General features: G+C 43.8%; 1 protein-coding gene across 1 annotated transcript; it reads left to right on the top strand.

The window, feature by feature from the left end:
• The first annotated feature begins 1018 nt into the window (after window positions 1-1018).
• On the top strand, window positions 1019-5483 carry LOC307251812 (uncharacterized protein). The gene is made up of 6 exons (XM_080029232.1): window positions 1019-1165; window positions 3256-3324; window positions 3439-3541; window positions 4378-4468; window positions 4559-4637; window positions 4812-5483. Exons 1-6 carry the CDS (start codon window positions 1050-1052, stop codon window positions 5068-5070), a joined length of 717 nt encoding a protein of 238 aa, XP_079885358.1. The 5' UTR covers window positions 1019-1049; the 3' UTR covers window positions 5071-5483.
• The last annotated feature ends 18918 nt before the right edge of the window (window positions 5484-24401 follow it).

Genomic DNA, 24401 nt, shown 5'->3' with positions numbered 1-24401 from the left:
TGTTCTGGTCAAAATGTTGTACTTTAATGAAAGTTTAAGTTGGAAACCACAAGCTGTAGTGTTCCCCACACTTTTAAATACAAACTTACAAGTGTATGTGCAAATTCTTGTGTGTGTAAATGACTTAATTGATATCAGTACAAAACAGAAGTTTTTTTTAACTGCACCATGTTTTATTTCTTTGGATTTCCTATCTGTTTTTGTATTTATTATTACAGTATACGTGTTCATAGTTTTTCACATCAGCTGCTCTGTGAGCTTGTAACTGACACCTGTACATAAGGACAATAAAGAAGCAAAGTAATACACTTCTTGTACCCTTGCAGAAAGCTGAGCAATAAAACTATGCTGTTTGAACCTCACAGCATTATGTTTTATACAACCATGTGTATTGCTTTTTTTTCTTTTGGGGGAAAAATAAACTTATTTTAATTTATCGTTAATATGAATCAAAGATTTTTAAAGGGACACTAACTTTTTAAGTAGCCTTATTTATTAGCTAAAATCAGTCCTCATTCATAAATACAGTATGTCCTCATTGGTGTAAAATCACCTCTGCCAATAATCTGAATTAACCTGTGGGAAGAATTTCTTATATTTTTATTATATTATGTACATTGAATGGGTAAGTAGTTTTTTTAAATGTTTTATTGAAAATGAATTCATTTACAAAATATTTGGCATAAAAAAACAATTACACTTCAATTTACATACAAGGCACAAAGAAAAGGACAACTAGATTATATAAAATAATGGGACAGATTATTAAAATAGACAGAATAATAATAAAATCAAGTAATACAGAAATGATAAACTGCGAGGGGTTCTCAAATAAATGTTTATCTTTTTTTTTTAGCATTTTGCTGAAAACCCGTTCAGATCATTTATTATAGCATGCCATCTCAGGATGGCCTGTTTTGGTGTGTGTCCGGAAGCGAAGCCCGCAGTCTGGCCCTCCCCTTTCTTTATGTCCATGGCCCATGGCCCTCCCACCGTCTGTGCCGTGCTTGTGTTACTTTAGTGTTTACCCGCATGTGAAGAAACCCGAAATGTATAACGCCGGAGCTCAGCCATACTTTGAACAGTTTGACCCGGAGTCGGACCTAGAAGAAGAAGATCCTGCCGAAATGCATGATTTGAGAATGCTGCAGGACGTTTCTGAATGGTAAATTAATGTTTTTGTTGGGGGGAGGGGGTTTCAGCCGGTGTGTGTGTGTGTGTCAGTATTGTGGCTTGAGTGTAGCTAGCCTACCTAACTAGCTATATAATTCATAATTACATTTTTATTTTTACAAAACGACAAACACTGGCCACCTGTTCTTTATCTGTGTTCTCAAGAAATGTTGGTCATCTTTGGTCTGAACTGATTTGCCTTGCAACTGCTTGCAAATCGTGACTCCTTGCTACGAGACGGGCTGAGACGTTTTAAAACTGGACCTTGCGATTTGATATGTTGAATCTTCTGCGACTCCTTGCAACGCCCTGCACCGAGCAGTTTACACTGAACTGGGCTACGTTTTGAGTGGAATGTTCTGTAGTAGGCGACCGTTGTATGTGGTAAGTAGTGAGTAGATCACTGCTTCACCTTGTATTTATTGCAATATATTTTGAAGAATCCTTTCAAAACGGCTTCCTTTGTTTAGCCTTTTTTTAAATATAATATATTATATGTATATTTGACACATTCAGAATGTTCTCAAGTCGGTAGTAGAGCATGACCCAAGAAAGTAGAAGAGAGGCATCATGGACGCATCCATGTTCTTCCGGGTCTGTGAACGGTCGAGAGGGTACTTGGTAGCCTAGCAGCCGCGTTCTTGCCCAGAGCCAGAGAGCCAGCGCGACTCGTAGAAGCTAGTGCCCCGGCGAATTTGAAAGTCTGCACTGCACTTGAGTTCACAATGCAAGATCATTGTTATGCCACGTCGCAGGAACCCTCCGCAAAAAAGCGAGAAGGGGAATTTAAAAGGCAACACAACCGGCGAGTACAGAGATTTAGGGTAAACATTGGGGTAGCTTTTCATATGTGGAAAAAGCTAATGGAGGACCAAGACTTTAAAAGTGACGCTGACGTTGCCTGCTTTCTTCTCGACAGGCAAGTCAATGTTGCTGTCTAAATGAAAAGTGTTTTCTTTTATTTTTCTTATTTTATGATCTAAGAATGTGAACTGAAGTTTTCCTAAGCCTGGTGTTACACACTCCGGTAAAGTAGGTGGCGGTGTTGAGATCCGCCATGAAACCCAGAGAAGAAGAAGTTGCCAACCGCAAAGTAGAAGAAAAAGATGATAACAAATTGTCACAACAACAGAGATGGAGAATGCAAACAAGCAACCGACAACCTCCACGTAAACACATACTACAACAAAAAAGAAAAAGAGGGTAATACTATTTACTGAAGCCCGTCTGAGCAAACGGGCATTGGACTGACGTCGGGCGAAACCAGTAAACCTCGGCCTAACGGTCCCGTCAGGTTTAGGTTGAAGAAGTACATTTCAAGACCAGACAGTGACTGCTCACTGGTCTCACTTGCTCTTCATCGCTGTACATGGCTGTAATAGCAATGCTTTTAAACAAAGAGATCCATTGACTCTGCAGGTATTTCATTATTATAGCACTCTCTGACCAGTGAGTAGTCACTGTCTGGTCCGTGCCAGTTGCTTGAGCGCCCCTAGTGGCAATGACCACTGGTCCCTAGTGGTCATGACCAGTTGTATGTGGTTGCTGAGTGGTCCGTACCAGTACCTCCAGCACCCCCTGGTGGTGGCACACAGTGGTCTGTGGCAGAGACCATGGTCACCACTTAATCGGCTACAACCCCTGCTGCAGACTACACAAATAACACAGTCCACCTAAAAAGAAGAAAAGACTGTCATCCAAAGAAGCCCAGCTAAGTACCGCAGGGTGACAGACTTCGGGCGAAAATACCAGTTAATATTGGCCATGTTTTCGATCAATGGAGGGCCCTTAGGAAAATGTTGGGGTTCAAACACGACCCTGAATGGAAAGGTACGCTGAAGTTACACGCAATTGTGCAGTCTTAATAGCTGTGAGATTAGGATATTATTTTATTGTTGTAGCTTGTTGTCCGGTGCTTGCTCTCGCTGACCGAGAGCACTGGCACAATCCAACAGTAGGGCAGCTTTGAGCTACCCTCGCCTAATGCCCTACAGCTTTGTGATATTCAAATTGAAATTGATTCCCGTGTTCATGTACTGTACGTGTCCATATGAATGAACCTGCTGTGTTTTATGGTTGTAGTTATCTTCGGACCAATTCAGAGAGTCGACCTGGGCAGCCAACCCCGGAGAGAAGCTTTACTAAAACCAGGTGACTGGATGTGTGGAAATTGTATCGCTGTATTTTACTTTGGCATTTTGAACTCTAAAATACACAAAAAGAAGGTAGTAGTAAATGTGTGCCCTTGTGCCTCGGTTTTTTCAGTGACAGTTTGCATTATGAATACACATTCACGATGAGTGCACCAAGTGAACCGCAGAAGGAAAGCTGTGCTGCTGCTTCTGTCCAGTCAGATGAGAACAGAAAGGCAAGTGAGACTCTGACACAACTTGCATCTAGAGTAGAAAGGAGGCGACAGAAAATCAATCTGCAATTGATGAATATATATTTTTTTCTAAAGGTACAATTCTGAATTCTGTATATTGGACTTTTTTAAATAAGATTTCCTGGCTCCAGCTTCTCCAATGTGTGGATATGCAGCTTTTCTCTGTATGATGTCATTGTAACCTAAACATCTTATTTGCTTAAAGTTGTGTAAGCCACTTTCTGATATATTGGGGCGCAGTCAAACTAGGCATTCGTACCCTACCCAAGCACTAGTCTGAGTGCTCTGTACCGTACTCAAGCACATTACACTTAAGTTTTTTTCGGCACGGTGCTGATGCACGTGCATAGTCGTCTGCGGCCTTGACGTCAAATTATAAATTCTACAACTCCCGTCCACAGATATTTAAAAAAATGCAGCATAAGGGTTCATGACATTTTGGTCTGATGCAGAGGTGGAATGTTTGATGGAAATTTGGCAGGATGAAAATGTTTAAAAACAATATGATACAACGCACTGAAATCCAAACCTGCGCATAAATCCAAACCTGCGCATTTTCTAAAAAAATTACGCATCATGACAACGTCAATCAATGTGGGTAGTATTACGTGAAGATGTATAAGCAAGCAACAAATGTGCTTAGGTCCGGATCTTTACCTGTAATGTATTACTCGATTTCAATACCTTACTTGTTGTTTTTGTGATACTTTATCTATAATCAGTTTTAATGTAGCCTTTAATTTAGGAATCTGTAGTAGATGAAATGTGTTGTAATAATGAATTAATGTGATGTTGGGTTGGCTTGTACCATTTTTCAGGAATCTGGGAAAAAATCTGCTCCTTGTCAAGTGCTAAAAAATCAAGGCGAGCTGACTGCTACCAACCAGGCAGGCAATGAAGAAAATAGAGGTAAATCGGCCAATAGAAAAAAAGGAAAAAACCTTGAAGCAAGTTGTTTGCAGGAAAAGTGAAGTTATAACTGATTTTCTGTTTTTAAAGCCATCGATACAGATATCGAAGATGAGGAATTCAGCACTTTAAGCGTTGGAGACGGACACTACCTGGTGGATCTGGGAAGGCATGTTGACGTTAATAACCATAAACCAAGATCCAGTCATGTGGAGAAATGTTATCTCATTTTCTCAATAAGATTACCTCGAACCTTCTTCTCTCCCGTATCATCCCTGGCTTATTATACACATGCATTATTATGAGAGCTGGCCGTGGTGTTCATGCTTCTTTTCTTCCTCAGCTCGTCGGAGTTGATTGTGGATGAAGAGTGCATCCTACAGCTGTTCAAGTCGTGTCGGGAATGCAACAGACAATGTACAGTTAGAAAAAGCGTCAAAGGACTAAAGCTTGCAGTTTACCAGACCTGCTCTTTCTGTCAAAATCGCTATAAATGGACTAACCTGACGGATGACGAAGAAGATGACTTCCACATAAATGGAAAAGACGCACCAAACGGACAGACTGACTCGGGGGTGTCACCGGGCAGTATTACTAGTTGAGATGCCGTCTCCCCTAAAATGACGCACCAAGCGAACTGTGACTGTACTGAGATTATTATGCACAAGGAATGTTGATATTTTTTTTCGTGAAACATTGGATTTAGCAGTTGGAATTCATATGTATGCTACTGTGGAGTTGTATTCAACCTTTCAAGAAAATGTTTAATTACTCTTCCTCTTCATTGTTGTCGGTTAAACTCAAGACCCATGTACACTTGCCATTACCATACACTCTGTATCTGGTTGAGTAAAAAGCTTGCAGGATTCATACTTTTTTTGTTTTTCCTGTCAACATCGGAAGATAATTGTTTTTATTATTTGAGGCCTAGATGCAGCCAATCTGAAACTAGCATTCATTTATTGACAACTCATTCAGTAATTTTGTCTTTGACACTTTTGTGAGGTGTTTAAGAATCTGCCTAAAACCTGAAATAAAATACAGGAGCACTTGGTGCAAATAACTGAAACCTTTGACTGTGACCCATTTCAGCTGGAGGACTTAGGTGACACATTGAATAGAGAAGGACAGGGGCATTTGTGAGCAAATTGGATACAGTGCACAATATCAGCGTTCACACCGGAGCTGCAGAAAAGTAGACGTCATGGAAGACAGACGGCACAACTAAAAATCAACTAGGCTATCTAAAGTTTTTAAACGGAAGAAACAAACACGTAAGATGGTACGGAATATTTTATGTTTTAGCCTGTTGCCTCACTCGGGTTCAACAAGGCGAAAGAAACAATTACTTCAGCTGTGCATTTTTTAAGAAATGGGCAAAGGTCTCTCCCCGGGGCCTAGGCTTCATAGTCAATGGGAAGTCTGCGGCTCAGCCGACAGTCAGAAACTTTACAAAATCACTTAAAGGCCTACTTCACCGGTTGGAATATGAAGGTGTATTGAACTCGGAGATCCTATTCAGTATAAATGTGCAAAAAAAATTGAAATCGGATAATCTTAGCCTGAGAAAAGGCAGAATGAGTGTTTTATGGTCTCACTGTCTAACCCTACAGTTTCCTTCTTGTGACATCACAGTAAGGTTAGGATTAACAGGACAGCTGGGCCAAGGGAAGACTGAGGGAAGAAAAACCTCATTCATTATATTATAATTGTTATTTTATAATGATAGAACGCTGGTTCTGTATGGGTGAAGTATTCCTTTAACGACACGGTGCTTGTTGGGACTAGAACGTTATGTTGCGCTTTAAAGCGCCTATGGTCTGCACTTTTTCCACTTAGAATCAAATAGCACACAGGGAAACCGCACAGTAGGCTACGCATGCGGAAACTACATTGAACGTGCATGGCAGTACAACAAAACTTCCGTTTACCTCTTTTATTAGATCCATGGTACTGTTTAAGAGTAGAAGAGTCAGTGCGGTTACATGGCACAACTAGATTGGATTATCACATATATCGAACAAGATACTCGAACGGACCGTGTCACTTGTCTGAGTATACATGGCCTGTCTCCACTATGCTAGGTGGCGCTGTAGCCCTTTCAACCATGCTTTCAACAAGTGGTTTTAGAGCCACATCCGGTTCTCTTCCGTCAATAACCCATGGTGTAGCCTATCACGCGCAGGCACACAAGCACAGAACGAGAAGTCCGATATGCGATGTCCAATCCCTGTATACATGCAGAGAGAAAGCCGACAATGAACGAATTATCTAGGTGTTCTTATCCGACTTCTCTTGTCCGTTATTGTGCCGATTTGTGTCCGAAGTAGATCGGATAAAGGTGTTTACATGCAGTTTAAAAGTCCTGTTGAGGTCTTATTCGTTTAGTTACCCGATTATGAGTCTGCATGTAAACGCACTGACTGATTGCTGTGAATGATGCCTTGTATGTGTGCTGTAATGGGCTGCTCCAGTAAACCAAAGGCATGGGTAAATCTTAGGCCCTGTTCTCACGGTGAAAACGTGTTTTAATTTTTTTATTTTTAAACGTGTTTTTGGTTTTTTGTGTTCAGACACAATTTATCTGACATCTTCACCCGTACACATGTTTTCAGAGGAAACGGGACGAAATCGATGTAGTAAGCATGCCAGGCCAGCAGTTGGCGGTACAAGGTAGTAGTAAATAGCATTTCCGGTGCATCCGGTGTCGGCTGTAAGAATTGAATAAAAAGGCGCGCCTGCGCAAGAACGATTCCTTTTCTCAGCTCTGTGAAAAACAACAACAAACATGGCAATCGTGCCAGTCTAAGTATGTGGACATTTTGGCGTCCTTTTTGGCGCAGTATCCAGCAACAGCACAGCGAATACAGCTCGGTGATCCGCCATTGTTGTTGTTGTTTTCCAACTGGCGCACATGGACCTACAAAGACGGCGCATGCCCATTTATCTCCAAACGCAATGCGCATGTGTGAGGGTGGAGCCGTGGCGTCAGCCTTACCAGGGGAAATGGTTTCGTGTTTACAAGAAACCAAAACCGTTGTGTTTTCCAAAAAATCCTCCCTGGGAGGTGATCTCAAAAACTTGCGGTTTCATGCCTGCGTTTGCTGTTTTCATGTACATAATATAGTGCAACCGCGGGAATTTTTCCGCGTTTGCACCGTTTCGTGTTGCCGTGAGAACAGTTTTCATAGATTCCCAAGAAGTGCAGAGCGGAGGAAGCAGTGGTTAGTTGCTCTGAACATGGATCCCAACACCTCACAAGAAGCAATAAAGAAGATAATAGTTTGTTCAGAGCATTTTGCACTTAAAGGGATAGTTTGGAATTTTGGACATAGGGCCTGATGCCCAAGTTAGCCTGAGTGTTATTTATTATTTGAGACAGTTTTCAGAATCAGAATCAGAAGTCTTTATTTGCCAAGGCATGTAAACATGTTTGGAATTTGTTTTGGTAACAGTGTAGTTTACAACAGGACAGGTGCAAGACAGGACAAGACAGTGTAAACCAACATAATAGTGCAAAATGAGTAAATAATATAATAAATAAAGAAGTGCCAAAATGCCAAGAGATCAGTGATTGGGTACGACAGACCATTAGGTCACTGAGTGGGGAGACAGGTCGGGGGGGGGGGGGGGGGGGCAGTTGCATTTAGGAGTCGGATGGCCGTGGGGAAAAAGCTGTTTGAATGTCTAGCTTTTAGAGCCTTTAGTGACCGCAACCTCCTGCCTGAAGGGAGCGGGGCGAAGAGACCGTGGCCTGGGTGTGCGGGGTCAGCCATGATCTTCCTGGCCCTCCCCAGAGCCCTGCTGTTAAACAGGGCCCCAAGGGGGGGCAAGGGGCAGCCAATCACCCTCTCCGCCGAGCATATCACCCGCTGCAGCTTGGCCTTGTCCTTGGCCGCTGCAGCGGGGAACCAGGTGATGATGGCGGAGGTGATGATGGACTCTATGATGGCCGTGTAGAAATTCACCAGCATGGATTTTGGCAGTTTGAATTTCCTGAGCCGCCTCAGGAAAAACAAACGTTTTTGGGCCTTTTTTGTGAGGGCATCGATGTTTGGCCCCCACTTCAGGTCCCGAGACAGCGTCACCCCGAGGAATCTGCAAGACTCCACTGTGGCGACTGGGGTGCCTCCCAGTATGATTGGAGGGGGAGGGGGCGGGTTTCTCCTGAAGTCCACTATTAATTCCACTGTTTTAAGAGCATTTAACTCTAAATTGTTTTGGTTGCTCCAAGAAACCACCAAGTCGATCTGGCTCCTGTAGGCAGCTTCATCCCCCCTGGAGATAAGCCCTACCAGTGTGGTATCGTCCGCGTTGACCGCGTCTTCCACAGACCTGTTGGCCCTATACGCAAACTGCAGGGGGTCTAGGAGAGGGTCTGTGATGGACTTGAGGTGGGCAAGGACGAGGCGTTCAAAGACCTTCATGACCAGAGGTCAGGGCAACGGGTCTGTAGTCATTTAGGCCTGTGATCCTCTGCTTTTTGGGGACAGGAATGATGATGGAGGCCTTGAAGCAGGCTGGTACCTGGCAGTGCTCCAGGGAGGAGTTGAAGATGTCACTGAACACCGGGGACAGCTGGTCAGCACAAAACTTCAAGATGGAGGGTGAGACAGCGTCTGGTCTGGCCGCCTTCCGGGGGTTCTGCCTCTTGAACAGGCGATTCACCTCCCCCACTGAGACAGAGAGGTGTGGGCGGGCAGAAGGGGTAGGGCACAGGGGTGGAGAGGGGAAGGATGGGGAAGGGGAAAGGGAAAGGGAAAGGGAGAGGGAGGGAGGGGGGGCAGGAGCAGAGGGGGCAGACTGTTGCTCGAATCGGCAGTAAAACTTATTCAGTTCGTTAGCAAGGAGAATGTTATCCGTGGTCTGAGGGGGTTTTGGTCTGTAGTTGGTGATTTGTTTTAGACCCTTCCAGACAGAGGCGGCGTTACCATCTGAGAATTGATTTTGCAGTTTCTCAGAGTAGTGATGTTTTGCCCTCCTGACAGCTGCCTCAAACTTATACTTGGCGTCTTTAAACCAAGTTTTCAACACAGTTTGCTCGTGCTAGGCTAGCACACGGGATTGGGGTCAAGCAGAGCTGCTACTAAAACAGTCTTACCCACTCCACCCTACACCTGAGGCTAATCAATAAGATAGAATAATTTTAGAAATAAAAACAACCTCGCATTGCATGAATTATCGCATTTTGAGGGACTACTTTCTCAGCAGAAGCGGAATTTTACTTTGCTATGTAACCGAATCACTACAGCAGAAAGTAAACAGAGCAGCGTGGGACAGAAACTGAAACGAACGGCTAGGCAACATGCCGTGGCGGAGCCAGGGGGGGGCCGGGGGTGGCCACGGCCACCCCCCGCAGAATCTCGGCCACCCCATTGGCCACCCCAAGCGCCATATCACAGTCGTCAATAGTTTTGACGGCTGTGGAAAAATGCGGAACCTTTCTTACACCGCTAGTAGCCTACACTGTCAGACCTTTTAGCCGCATGCACACATCATGTATTTGAATTTAACAGCTCAAGCCTGAATGCCTGTTACTACCATGGTTACTACAGACCTGACGCTTCGACTGGCAAGTAAGCGAACCCTTCCATCCCTTCTAGTGCGCCCCACTCTGCCCCGCCCCCGCCTGAACTATTTTGCTTTCAGCGATTGCAGTGCAATGGTTATTCAGCATAAAGTTAAAACACTCGCTCGCCCAAGACTGATGTTAAACCGAAACACAAAAGCCTTGCGCGAGCGAAGCAGTGATTCACCCGGTGAAACATGGGGTGAGACTGTGACTGTGGGTAACGGTGTCATCACCTTGCCGGTGATAAAAGCTCTGTGGCTTAACGGCTAAAATGATAACCTGCCGCCTGGGATATCATGTCCGCTAACGTTGTTCAGGGGAGGCTTCCGCGATCGGATTGCATTTCACGAGCATGAAAACACAGAGCCATGTAGGCATTGCAAACTGACAGCGCAACAAGAGAAAAGGCCTATAGAGTGAGCCGCCTGACCCCCTCCGTTAGTTTCAGTACAGCCGAAAAAAATACAATCACCACCTAAACATGGACATAGTTTAAATAAAGCATCTTGTTTTTATGTTCATAAGGGCTTTGATGCAAATTCTGAAGTCTGAACATTTCGGTGGCAGCTGTGGTGTAGTTTTTTTCAGCAACTCAGACACATGCTTGCCTATAGGCCAGGGCTCCAGAGTGCGCCTAATTTGGGCGCACATGCGCCCAAAAATCTGTGGAGTGCGACCAGATATTTCCACTGGTCGCACCAGTGCACCTGAAATTGATCACGTCATATTAAATGTAATATTGGGTGTTGTGCTGCACGATTCATCTAATTGCGATGTGAGCAGCTAGTGCAATTACATAACCGCAAAATTGGCTGCTGCGATTGCGATTCAATGTAGGATAAATGTGCGCGCGTGTGTCTATACGTTCCAACTGCTCCTCTCGTCTTTTTGGTAGCGCCCCTCTGACAGTGTGTGTGTGTGTGTGTGTGTGTATGTGTGTGTGTGTGTGTGTGTGTGTGTGTGTGTGTGTGTGTGTGTGTGTGTGTGTGTGTGTGTGTGTGTGCGTGTGCGTGTGTGTGTGTGTCGGTGTGTGTGTGTATCTGCGCGCGCACCTACACGGCGTGCAAGACGGTTGCCGAGTCGACAGCAGAGTAAACAAACAAACATGGACGCCGACGCGCAGCAGCATCCACGCTGAACTGTGACGGAAAACAAAGGCATATAAAAGAGTTGCCTACCATGAACTGTCTTTGGGTTGAAAAAAAACTCCTTCAACTCAGTATCCGTCTACCTGTAGTCCAAAAAAATAAAAAAAATGCGCACAGCTGCTGCTGCAGACGGGCTCGGAGAGTCGGCACCGTGCGCATCAACAGTCATTCAAAGCAGCGGTAGTTATCATACAACCGGACGGTGTAGAAAGTCCTGTCAGTTAAAAATAGTTATCCAGTTTTCAAATCCATGTTAAAATCGGCAGGATATAGCATGTGATATAGAGCTAGTTAGCTTAAAAAAAAGTTGCTAACGGTGTCAAATGTGTTGTGTTCAGGTCACCTCGGTAATATACATTTTAGGCAAAGGTAAATAAAAGGTCATCATGGTGTGTTCAAATGTAACAAAAAAAAAAGAATTTTTGGTTTTTGGAGAGAAATTTTAATAATACAGTTTTGGTGAAAAACTTGTTTTTTCAGCAATATAAAATAGACAGTAGCCTAACTATGGAATTATGACCTGTTTAACATCCTATCTTGAGCTCTGATCATCTTATGGGCAATTAAAGCAATAATACCAGTTATCTTTCAACAAAATAATAGAAAAGTGTGGATAGTGGTATCGATAAAGACCCGGATCGATAAGGAGACTCGATAATGCTTATAGAGACTATTGTCTTTGGAGGAATGCATTTATTTTAATGGGGAAGTATTTTTTTTTTTTTATTACATTTTTTAACTATAATTTTTATTATTTTGAAAACAGTATAGGCCTAGTAGAAGCTTTATTTTTTATATTTTCACTGATTCTTAATATGTGCTTGTTTTAAATTGAGATCAGGTATCGAAGCTGTCAATATTCTCAAATCTTCCTTGAAAACCAAGAAAGTAGGATCATAATAGCCTACCATTTATTATATTGCGTCGCAAATCGCAATATTGGCCACTATAATCGCATTTCTCCAATTCATGCAGCACTAATTTGGTGCACCCAAAATATATGCTGGTGCACCTAGATGAAAAAGTTAGGCGCACCGGTGCACCCAATGAAAAAAGTTAGTCTGGAGCCCTGCTATAGGCGTAGATTTGGAGAGGTGGGGCGGGGGGAGGGGCACAGGGGATGTCCCCCCCCCCCCCCCCCCACCCCAATAATCAGAAGAGATACATTTTTCCCCCTCAAAAAGTAAGAAAGACAACCCTATTCCCCCAAAAGAGGTAAAAATAACAGTTCAGCATGTTGAAACATTGATATATCTCCTAATTGTTAATACATATTGATTGTTAATACATATGATTTCAAAATTTAAAGTGTCATAATAGTTCACACTGCTGCTGTGTCATGAGTAGTGAGTCCTAAAAAAATGTTTTGAACAATACAGCAGAGTAAATATTTGAAAGCAATACAGATGCCTGAGAGCCTTACTGCTTTTTATAACATTATATTTACGTCACTGGGAGCCTGTTGTCTTTTCCTTAACAGAAATTTAGACATGTCCACCATAATAATTAAATAGGCTACAGAAGGCATAAATAAGTACATTAAAATTCACCAGAATGCACAAAATGGTATGTTTGAAGTAAACCCCCAGACCCCCACTTATGTTGAAGCAAAACCGAAGCCCTTGTGCTTGCCACCCAAAAATTATCACTGGCCCCATCCTGGCCACCCCAATGAAAATTTCCTGGCTCCGCCACTGGCAACATGGTGCGTCAGTGTGCATTCAGGAATTGTACAAATAAACCCTACAGATGGACACCACAAAGTTTCCACAAATTTCCAGTGCGAGATCCAGAAAGGACGCAACTGTGGCTTGTTGCAGCTGGCTTGGACATCAATACACCGGCGGAAACTGTTCGCGAACGGTGTATTTGTAGCGATCATTTCAGACCGGACGACTTCGAGAAAACCCGCAATAAGAAATCCCTGAAAACGAATGCGGTGCCATCCGTCTTTTCAGATGCACCAACAGGCACTGATGAACAGGTAATAACTTTTGGTAGGCTACACTAGCTAATAAAGCTTGCCCCTTTCATAATGTTAGCCTACTGATAGATTGATGATGACATGCATTTTGGAGAGTGACAACGTTAGCTAATGGTATAGCTACAGGTACCTGGCTGGGCTAATTGCAAACTCCCGTTGTTCTGTCCCGGTCCTCTACTGCAGCTCCAGCGGGGGCTGTCTCTATAAACGCTCTTTCTCTTTCTGCCCTTTGAGCATCCATCTCTCTCAGCTCTTCATCAGTGTATTCCGGTTCGTACGGTTCGGTGGATACAACAAATTCCTCACAATCATCTTCAAAAGCAGACGCATCGCTAAGTCCTCTAAACGTGGCCATATCTTGTTTTTTGAATAGGCTAATACAATTCCTTCGTGCAATTCACCTGTAGCAATGGCAGCGGCAGGTGAAATACCTATTATAGATCCGGTAACCTAGTGTTACCTTCACAGTAGTCTGGCATGACCACTTCCGCCAGCGTCTATTCGCTTGCGTCGAAAAGCTACGCAGCCCCCGGTTGCTGGCTTTCCCCTATTGTGATCCCCCTCAAATTCGGAAACAATTCGCTCAGTCAACCCGTGTGCTTATGTGCAGCGCTCTCTCTCTCACACACACACACACACACACACACACACACACACACACACACACAGGGTGTGAGAAGTCACATTACTGTAGACAGATATAAAGTGTGGCGATACTTCGGGATAATAATATTGGCGGCGGCGGTCCGGGATGCATCCTAGCTTAGCCTAGCTGTCCAACTTCATTGTACAACTACCCCCGGGCAGAAATACCCTCATAAACTCTGGAAAATGAAGCGTGGGGGTTTGAATTGAGCACCGGACCTTATAACCAGCTAGATTAAGATCCGCCGTTCCCTTTCTTTGGTGAATTAGGGACTATGCAGCGGTGTTTTAGCGACGGGGAAAGATTCCAACGGCTTCCACTATCACCTAGCAACTCTTACGGCTACTTGCTGCAGTTGGTGTAGCGCTCACAACGTCAAAACCCTGTTCTGCCTGTAAACAGACGGACTACGGCTCTGACTACAGCGATAGGAGGTGGTGACATAAGTTCTCGAATGCTAAAAATTCTACTCGACCGCCGTAGCCGTCCTCTCAACCGCCGATGATAATGTTACCAGAGATAACACTACGTGGGTGGCTAGTTAACTCCGGTTAAGTTATCCCGTGAGCTCCTCGGGGGCTAAAGTGTATGGTGTCTTGACATGCTGGTTAGAAAGCAACACACTATGTATATTCCTTTTGTCTTTAATAGTTTTTGTGTGGCGTTTGCGGGTTTAGCCATTTCTCTGACAGTCTCTGGACGTAAAGACGTTCCATCAAAATAAGTCCCCCCCCGGCACTATTTTGCAGGACACCGCTGCTGCTTCCCGGGGTTAGCCCCGCCCTAGATGATTGTGATTGGTTTAAACAAATACAAACAGGCTAGCCCAGTTTCCCCGGTTTCCCCACCCGAATAGACGGCTCTAAACAGAGTGCTTCCAGACCCTACTACTTGCTGTAGTTTGGTCTGGCTTTGCGAGACTACCTTCACAGCTTCCACGCTCCGAACCGTAGTTGGGAGCGAGCTGCTATCATACTAATAATTTGGCTCGTTGCAGGTAACTTGCGTCTAGTGGTCCGGTTTAACAGAGCCGAAGCACACACCGTGAGAGTTGGTTGGTTGCAGCAATGAACACGGGCTTTATTACATCCACAGTGGTACATTCACGGGCATAAAAGGCACTTGCTTGGTAGCTTTAGGCTGGAGCATGGACTAGGCCTACACATGACTATCACATTCGCACCGTAGACTTAACATAGGGCCTGATTCCCAAGTTAGCCTTGGTGTTCTTTATCATTGGAGACAGTTTTCAACACATTTGATCCTTGTAGTTGCAGAGTGCGCTCGTGCTAAGCTAGCGCACGGCATTGGGGGATACCTACCCTGCTACTAAAACAGTCTTACCCACTCCACAGTACACCCGAGGCTAATCAATTATAACGCCAGACTATCGATGTAAATGTCTGTGTTGATAGAATAATTTTAGAAATAAAACCAACCTCGCATCGCATGAATTATCGCATTTTGGGGACTACTTTCTCGGCAGCAGCGGACTTTTACTTTGCTGTGTAACCGAATCACTACAGCAGAAAGTAAACAGAGCAGCGTGGGACAGCAACTGAAACGAACGACTAGGCAACATGGTGCGCCAGTGTGCATTCAGGAATTGTACAAATAAATCCCACAGATGGACACCACAAAGTTTTCACCAATTTCCAGTGCGAGATCCAGAAAGGACTCAAATATGGCTTGTTGCTGCTGGCTTGGACATCAACACACCGGCGGAAACTGTTCGCAAACGGACTATTTGTAGCGACCATTTCAGACCGGACGACTTCGAGAAACCCCGCAATCTAAAGAGCAAGACATCACTGAAAACTAATGCGGTGCCATCCGTCTTTTCAGATGCACCAACAGCCACTGATGAACAGGTAATAACTTTTGGTATGTTACTAGCTAATAAAGCGTGCCCCTTTCATAATGTTAGCCTACTGCAGTGCTTCTCAAATGGTGGGGCGCGCCCCCCTGGGGGGGCGCCGTGAGTTGTCAGGGGGGGCGCGGGCTGCCTTGATTTCCAACTGACAAAAAAAAGAAGTTTTTTTATTTATTTATTTATTTTTAGTGCTAGCAAGCGCTGTGTGTGCTTGTGTATGGTCATATCCTCGCGAAAGGCCGCGATTTGCAGTAAATAAATGTCCAAGTGTCTCTGTAGGTTATTTAAAAAGAAATCAAGCAAGTAGACTAATAATAACGTTAATGAATTATTGGTTATCGCATAGTCTCGCAAAGCCAGACCAAACTACAGCAAGTAGTAGGGTCTGGAAGCACTCTGTTTAGAGCCGTCTATTCGGGTGGGGAAACCGGGGAAACTGGGCTAGCCTGTTTGTATTTGTTTAAACCAATCACAATCATCTAGGGCGGGGCTAACCCCGGGAAGCAGCAGCGGTGTCCTGCAAAATAGTGCCGGGGGGGGACTTATTTTGATGGAACGTCTTTACGTCCAGAGACTGTCAGAGAAATGGCTAAACCCGCAAACGCCACACAAAAACTATTAAAGACAAAAGGAATATACATAGTGTGTTGCTTTCTAACCAGCATGTCAAGACACCATACACTTTAGCCCCCGAGGAGCTCACGGGATAACTTAACCGGAGTTAACTAGCCACCCACGTAGTGTTATCTCTGGTAACATTATCATCGGCGGTTGAGAGGACGGCTACGGCGGTCGAGTAGAATTTTTAGCATTCGAGAACTTATGTCACCACCTCCTATCGCTGTAGTCAGAGCCGTAGTCCGTCTGTTTACAGGCAGAACAGGGTTTTGACGTTGTGAGCGCTACACCAACTGCAGCAAGTAGCCGTAAGAGTTGCTAGGTGATAGTGGAAGCCGTTGGAATCTTTCCCCGTCGCTAAAACACCGCTGCATAGTCCCTAATTCACCAAAGAAAGGGAACGGCGGATCTTAATCTAGCTGGTTATAAGGTCCGGTGCTCAATTCAAACCCCCACGCTTCATTTTCCAGAGTTTATGAGGGTATTTCTGCCCGGGGGTAGTTGTACAATGAAGTTGGACAGCTAGGCTAAGCTAGGATGCATCCCGGACCGCCGCCGCCAATATTATTATCCCGAAGTATCGCCACACTTTATATCTGTCTACAGTAATGTGACTTCTCACACCCTGTGTGTGTGTGTGTGTGCGTGTGTGTGTGTGTGTGCGTGTGTGCGTGTGTGTGTGTGTGTGTGTGTGTGTGTGTGTGTGTGTGTGTGTGTGTGTGTGTGTGTGTGTGTGTGTGTGTGTGTGTGTGTGTGTGTGTGTGTGTGTGTGTGTGTGTGTGTGTGTGTGTGTGTGTGTGTGTGTGTGTGTGTGTGTGTGTGTGTGTGTGTGTGTGTGTGTGTGTGTGAGAGAGCGCTGCACATAAGCACACGGGTTGACTGAGCGAATTGTTTCCGAATTTGAGGGGGATCACAATAGGGGAAAGCCAGCAACCGGGGGCTGCGTAGCTTTTCGACGCAAGCGAATAGACGCTGGCGGAAGTGGTCATGCCAGACTAGTTATCGCATGACAGAAGGCCTATTGGCCTATAATAATAAAAAAAACACCACCTTAACTATGTTTACAGTTTTAAAATGTTTTGAATGAAATGCAAACCTCAGTGAATCATTTGCTCTTGTTTCTCTGTCCTGAGATTCACACAGACTGAGCAGTCTTGTTTAAATTTTACAAATTGAGCTAATAAACTGAACTTTGAATGTTTTTGCTGCAGAAGTTATCTCAGCTAATTTTTGTTATCTAATTTGATAATAAGGTGATTGTATGCAGAATGCTCGTGCCAGAAACTCATACAGTGGTTTTGTACAGATAAATAAATAAATATTGGCAGGTTCTCAATAGTATTTCAATTTAGGGGGGGCGCGAAAAAATTTCTGTCCCCTAGGGGGGGCATGACAGAAAATAATTGAGAAGCACTGGCCTACTGATAGATTGATGATGACATGCATTTTGGAGAGTGACAACGTTAGCTAATTGTATAGCTACACACTTGGTACCTGGCTGGGCTATTTGCTAACTTTAGGTATGCTGATAGAAAATTATTGTAAGCTCGTAAACTTTACATGCAAAACTTCCCTGGCAGAGAGTTCACATCAGGACAAAAGTATTTACGTGCGTCTGCGCACGCATGTGTGTCTGTAAAGGGCCAGGGCCTGTGTGAGTGTCAGAGGGAGAGGAGGAGAGAGAGATAATCTTGCAAACATATAGGATATATTCCATAACAACGTCTGTAACTATGAGAGCAGCAGGTAAACAAACTATTATAGATCCGGTAACCTAGGTATTAGTCCGCCGCTGCCGCAGCCTGGCAGGAATACACACTGCTACACAGCAAGTCCCTCAAAATGCAATATGCGAGGCTAGTTTCATTTCTAAAATTATTCTATCAACACAGACATTTACATCGATAGTCTGGCGTTATAATTGATTAGCCTCGGGTGTACTATGGAGTGGGGAAGGCTGTTTTAGTAGCAGGCTAGGTCCCCCCCCCAATGCCGTGCGCTAGCTAGCACGAGCGCACTCTGCAACTACAAGGACTGAATTAAATGTGTTGAAAACGGTCTCCAATGATAAAGAACACCAAGGCTAACTTGGGAATCAGGCCCTATGTCCAAAATCCTGAACTACCCCTTTAACTGATTCCCGCCACGTTATCATTTGTTTACACTACCCATAACACCCCTGCCCCACTACGTCACACCTATGCGTCCAACACATATTTTCCCAACAAGCCGCCAGGGGGAGGCTTAGATTGCAACACGCCCTCGTCCCGTCCGTAGCCTATATCACTCTCCCTTTTAGCTTTTCTTTGTTGCATTTTCTTTTTTTTCTTTGATTGTTCAGCCCCGTTATCAGTCATTATAACGACAAATAACTGTCTCAAACAAGGCTCCCGCTCCCCTTCCCTCACCTGGGGCCTCATTTATAAACGTGGCGTACGCCCAGAAGAGGGCGCACGCCAATTTCTACGCAAACATTGGGATTTTTAAAAACCAAACTGGATGGGAAGATGTGCGGTCCTCCACGCAAGCTCTGACCCATGCGTATGTACAGAAAGTGGAGAAAGGAGAAACGGTGACTTCGTCGGCACATGTATGAAGTGCGAGAACGAATGTGTTTGTGTAAAATGAATCCAGATAGGCCTATTATAAGGCATGTAGGTCTATCATAGCCCCTTTTACACAGAGATTGCGGCATATTGACGGAATAACATCACTCCAATATGCCGGCTTTGCTTGCTTCTGTGTTATTTACACAGAACCAAGCAACGCCGGCCTGGTGGTGCATCAGTAGCTCCTTTTACACAGCGTCCGGAATGAAAGATTGCGTTCCGAATCGCATACTCTTTCTTTTTTTCTATTCTACATACTACTTCCGACGATAAAAATAATCTAGTTAGGATGCAGTAGGCATACTATTGGGACATACTTTACTCTCTTATTTCATCATAACATTGCGCCTTGATCTTGCTTTTATATCCGTCGCATCCCCGTTTGTTTTCATATGGAGGCTTCGTCGATGTTACGTCACTTCACGTGCGCACTGGATTGTGGGTCAGAATCGCCCAAATAGGATGCACTTTTCAACACTTAACAATCTTGGCCGCATGAAGTAGGACATCCGGGTACTTCTAACCATCCTAAATCTGGCCACAAGAATCGGGACCTCCTAAATCTTTTTTCTACATACTATATAGTAGAAAGTATACGATTCGGAACGCAACCAAAGAGGTGCTTGTAAACACTTGTGGGGGTTTGTATTGAGCAGCGGACCTTATGACCAGCTAGATTATACGCCGTTCCTTTTATTTGGTGATTTTTACTGGACATCAGGCCGCCGTGGTTAATGTTAAACACACGTCCTTCAACTGCTAACATGGTCACATGTTTAGAACGTAGGCTATGGAACGTCAAACACCCCCCTGTTCCGCAACAACAAGCTGGCCGCATTTAAACAGAGAGGCGGAACTGATTGTGTCGGGAATCTTACTACCCCACGAGGTAGTAAAATTCCCGGAACAATCTCTCGCACCTTTCTTCCCTCCTTCCGCAACGGTCGCATTTATACAGCAGGGCGGAGGGCCGAAATTCCAGCATATTCCCGGCTTTCACTGGCTGTGTAAAAGGGGCTATATATTGGGAGCTCCTTTGCAAAACGGATGAAGCCATTCTTACAACTAATAAACAAATGCCTCCCCGGATTTTTCCATGGAGTGATACCAACAAAAACAAAACGAATTAGGATCTTAAATAGCCTACAAACGGATCATATGAGTGCAAATTTAAAAAAAAGCAACGTTCAAATAAGCTCTGCAGTTATTAAAGAATAACCTATCTGCATGTTATTGAATTAATTCTGATAATATTGAGGTGGAATACAGCCTATTACTTTTACACTGACGCTGTTCTCGATGCCTCAGTCAGGCAGACAGGAGTGCACAGTTTCATACACTAATGATAAGCCTACTGTAATACTGTGATAATTTTTCACGGCTTTTAGTCCGTGTTTCTGTGTTTTTCTTTGTGTTTAAGCACGTCGCAATTGTGTTTTGAAAGGGACTGTGAATTAACCCTCCGCCGCCCGTCACTGCCCCGGGATGAATTCTCCGAATCTGTCTCATGAGGGGTCTCAGTGCCCCCCGCTCGTGGCACAAACACTGTTGTGTGAGGATATGCACTTGTTTGCGTCCACTTTTATGTCGGATCGCTTCTTTTTATTTCGGCCACAGCGTTCACAGAGATCGCCAAAGGCTGCACTCTGACGCTTTTACGCTCACACTGCCACCAAACTATATTTTCCCTGGTCGCCACTTCTCCAACGGGTACTTCGGCGTGACCGCAGTGATCCACACCGTGTGAACTCTATTTTTCCATTTCCCTTTCAGTCGGCGATTGCCACTACCGCCTTCATGCACTCAGTAAATGATATTAATTCAGGCGTGTCAATGACTATGTATGGGTAAATATGGGCGGTACGTGAAGCCCGCAAAGGCTGCGCCACATTTAGAGTTGATTGTGATTTATAAAGGGAAACAGGCGTAGGACGTGGGTGCGCACTGTTTTATAAATTCTCTACATTTCTTCTGTACGCCAGCTTCCACGTGAATCCCACGCAAAGCTTTAAAAGGAGGGATAGGCTTTTTTTAGGCGTTGCTGCGCCACACTGAAATCTGCGACCAATACGGATATGTGACCATAGAGCATGTACGTGCGAACCGAAAATCGGACTGGGTGTGCGACCAGACCAAAAGCAGTAATGAAAACTATATAAAAACGTCTTTCTTTGCACTGATGGTTTTGTTGGCTGTTAAAGGTAATTTATGATTATCAAAGGAAACATGAGGCTGTTTAAAAGATATTTAAATGTTACTCGTAGCCACTTTAAGAACGAGACTCATAACTGTATATCATAAATTCACTTGTAAATTGCTGTCAGTAACCAGGACCCATCAGTCCATATGTGGTGAAAAACTAGGGTGTGACGTATGACATATTGCCCTGTCCTCTACTGATTCAACGATTTCTTCAAGGAAGAAACTCGCGTCGCTGAGATTCCATGCAGTACAGGGACTCAATTTTATTTTCCATAGGCAAATAGTGCAAGCATCAACACCCATCAGTTAACTCCAACTCGAGTCCTTGCCAATAGGCAGGGTTTATGCAGCCGCCCCTTCCTCTGAGTTTTAACTCTTCCTCGCTGTAATCAAGCTGGGAAAAAAAAAAACATTCATTGTATTAAAGCTGCAGTTGAGAGTTTTTTTACTGTAATATTTGGCAAAACTGTCATAATAGCCATTCAGCTATATGTAGGTGAAGTGGTCTGAAAATATTTTTTTATCACTTTGCTCTCCCCTGCCTCTGTGTGCTGCCCCCCAAAATTGCCACCGCTCATGTTAATTTTGACCAATCAGAGCGAGGTCAGATTCTCCGTTCTTATTGGCTGTGGGACCTTGGCAACGACGTTGATGCGTCAGTTGCGTGAGCGTTCACGACCCTAGCAGTCTGACACTAGCCTACTGTTTGGTACTAGGCTACTACGGCACAGCGAGTAGCAATGTCTTCACAAACGAACCCTCAATTTACCATTCCCAGGATACCAACAACTAACACCGCTAAGACAGCAAAAAAACGAGGAAAGACGAATGTTGAAAAGTTAACTGCTGAAAGGGAGACGGAGAGAGCTCGAAAAAAAGTACACCGGCCATGTCTTCTTGCCCTTTCACATCAAGACCTCTCCTACCGCGACCTCGTCCCCTTCCTCTGCCCCTAGGCTGCCTGCCGCTAGCAGCAGGACGTCCGCTGGCCCTATATATCCCTCGTCCTATGCTCAGTGTTGCCAACTCAAAGCCAACTTTTGTCGCTATATTTAGGGTGTATTCACACATGGAAAGTCTGTTAGTTCACTTGCTTTGGTCCAGACCAAATAGAATTTGGATTTTTTTGTTTGGTGTGGTCCACTTTCATATTGCCCCTTTTGCAAGTGAACCAGCATTACGAAGCAAAACCACACGTGATCTAAGGTCATTCATTCATTGGACAGACATTCTGGGGTGGAGAGAAGCAGGAAGAACGAAGTAAAAACTGCGAATTTATCATTGATATAATATGGAGTTAAAAATAATAAAAATGCCTACATCTAGCCTATAAATAAAGAAGAAAAAAATCTAATTATTGTTGTTTCATATGTTTATAATATGTAGCCCTATGACAATGCCACGTTATGTGGCTTCTAGCCTACGATGTGAAACATCATTTTTACTGTATTTTTGCTGCTGGACGCGCGACTCGCGTGAAGAATAGGCTCAAACTGAAACACAGCTGATTAAGCTGTGTATCAGCTGGGTGTCAGTTCGGCGCAGTTCAGCACCAAACTGACACGGGGACAGTATTGACGGTCCCGTTGGGAAGAACAATAAAAACACACACTTCATGCAAAGCGCAGCGTGAACCTGTTGGCACTGTACTGCCCTACAAAGGCAAAAGACCTTAACTCACCAGAGTGTAGAACTGAGAAAAATGAGTTCAAAGTTATTTTGTTGTCCTGCCAAATCAGTTGTAGGTAGATACTTGAAAATTTGGCATGTTATTGTATGAAAAGGAAGTTATTTATCCCCCAAAAATCTAAAATTTTAACTTGACCTTTGACCCTTATTCGGAAGTTACTGTACTCTGCCTTTGTATTATCTGCGAAACAATAATGGGTCATGCAAAGACAAAAGACCTTAACTTCTATTCTATTGACAATTTGGATTTGTATCACTCTATATCAACATTTCCTGTTATAACAATGATAGCATTAAGTGAGTGGTGTCTTGTTAGGCATAATACTACACAAATTGAATATAATTTTTTTTTTTTTTTTTTAATTTTATGGCTAAAATTATTAATTTTTGGAAAATTAAAAAAAAATTATGGTTGTACTTATTTGAGATAAAATAACACTTAAAAGTATCCACCTATATTTCTTACATTTGAAAGGTTGGATGTCAGTAAAATGTATTCTCTTATATGCCATTTATAATTTTCTGATAAACGTATAGGAATATGTGTTTGATGCCATTATGTGCAAGTTTTCTAGAGTCAGTGAAAAAACACTGCGTTTTTGATGGAATAGAAAATGTATGTGTATGAGAGAGAGAGAGAGAGAGAGAGAGAGAGAGAGAGTCCGGATTTCAGGGACTTAATTCTTCCCACAACTATTCTAATAGGCTACTCTTTATAATTATGAAAAAACATTTTGTAATACACACTTTCACAAACACATTGGTGTTTGGTTAGGCCCCACTTCATACCCTGAAAATCCAGAGATAGCGCGAGCAAATTTGCGTTCTTGTATGAAGACATAGCCTACTTTTAGACTAGACTACATAGATGTTTAAAAGTGGTATTCAGCAAGTAGCCTACCGTGAGACCAAAATCACTTTATGACAGCTGATCACTTTATGGCACCGCACGGGAAAATATACAAGCCAGCGAATGGACTAATAATACTGATAACTCTTTATGGATTTAGACAATGGATTTTTCTCCTCAGTGGATATTTTTTTGCCATGGATTTTGACCAGATTTCAAGAAAAGGTAAACTGTGATCTAGGATCTGCTGGATTGGTTTATCGTTCAGGCTATGTTTTCTCCGAGCCAGGGAGGTGTGTCTTGAGGCATCGCCATCTCGCTCGCGTTGTTTTCAGTCAGTGAGTGGACTGGACTGTCATTGGCAGGCAGCTTATTACTTACTTTATTGAAGTTAATGTGTGTGTGACAGAAGTAGGTTGACCAGATGTCCCGCTTTGTGCGGGGCAGTCACGCATTTCAATTACTTTTGAGACGTTGCCCCACATTGTTAATTACAGTGAGCCCGCATTTTTAAATGCGTGTTTTATAATCTGGCATGTATCCGATAGCTGTGTGGAGACAGCAGTCTTGCTAGTTGCTACTGGGGCGCTGCCGAGCTCAGTGGGCTCTGTGAAGGTGCTGCCCACCTTCCTGTTACTTCAAAATAAAAGCCAACTCACGTTTGTCCAGTGAAATGCTAATGTGATGGCAGTGAAATGCTTTTAATGTGGAAGCGCAGAAGTGCTTCAATTACATGCAATAC

This window comes from Ammodytes marinus (assembly GCF_949987685.1).
Source record: "Ammodytes marinus genome assembly, chromosome: 6".
Lineage (NCBI taxonomy): Eukaryota > Metazoa > Chordata > Actinopteri > Uranoscopiformes > Ammodytidae > Ammodytes > Ammodytes marinus.
The sequence above is the reverse complement of the archived record's forward strand: the minus strand, read 5'-3'. Positions and strand labels throughout refer to the sequence as shown.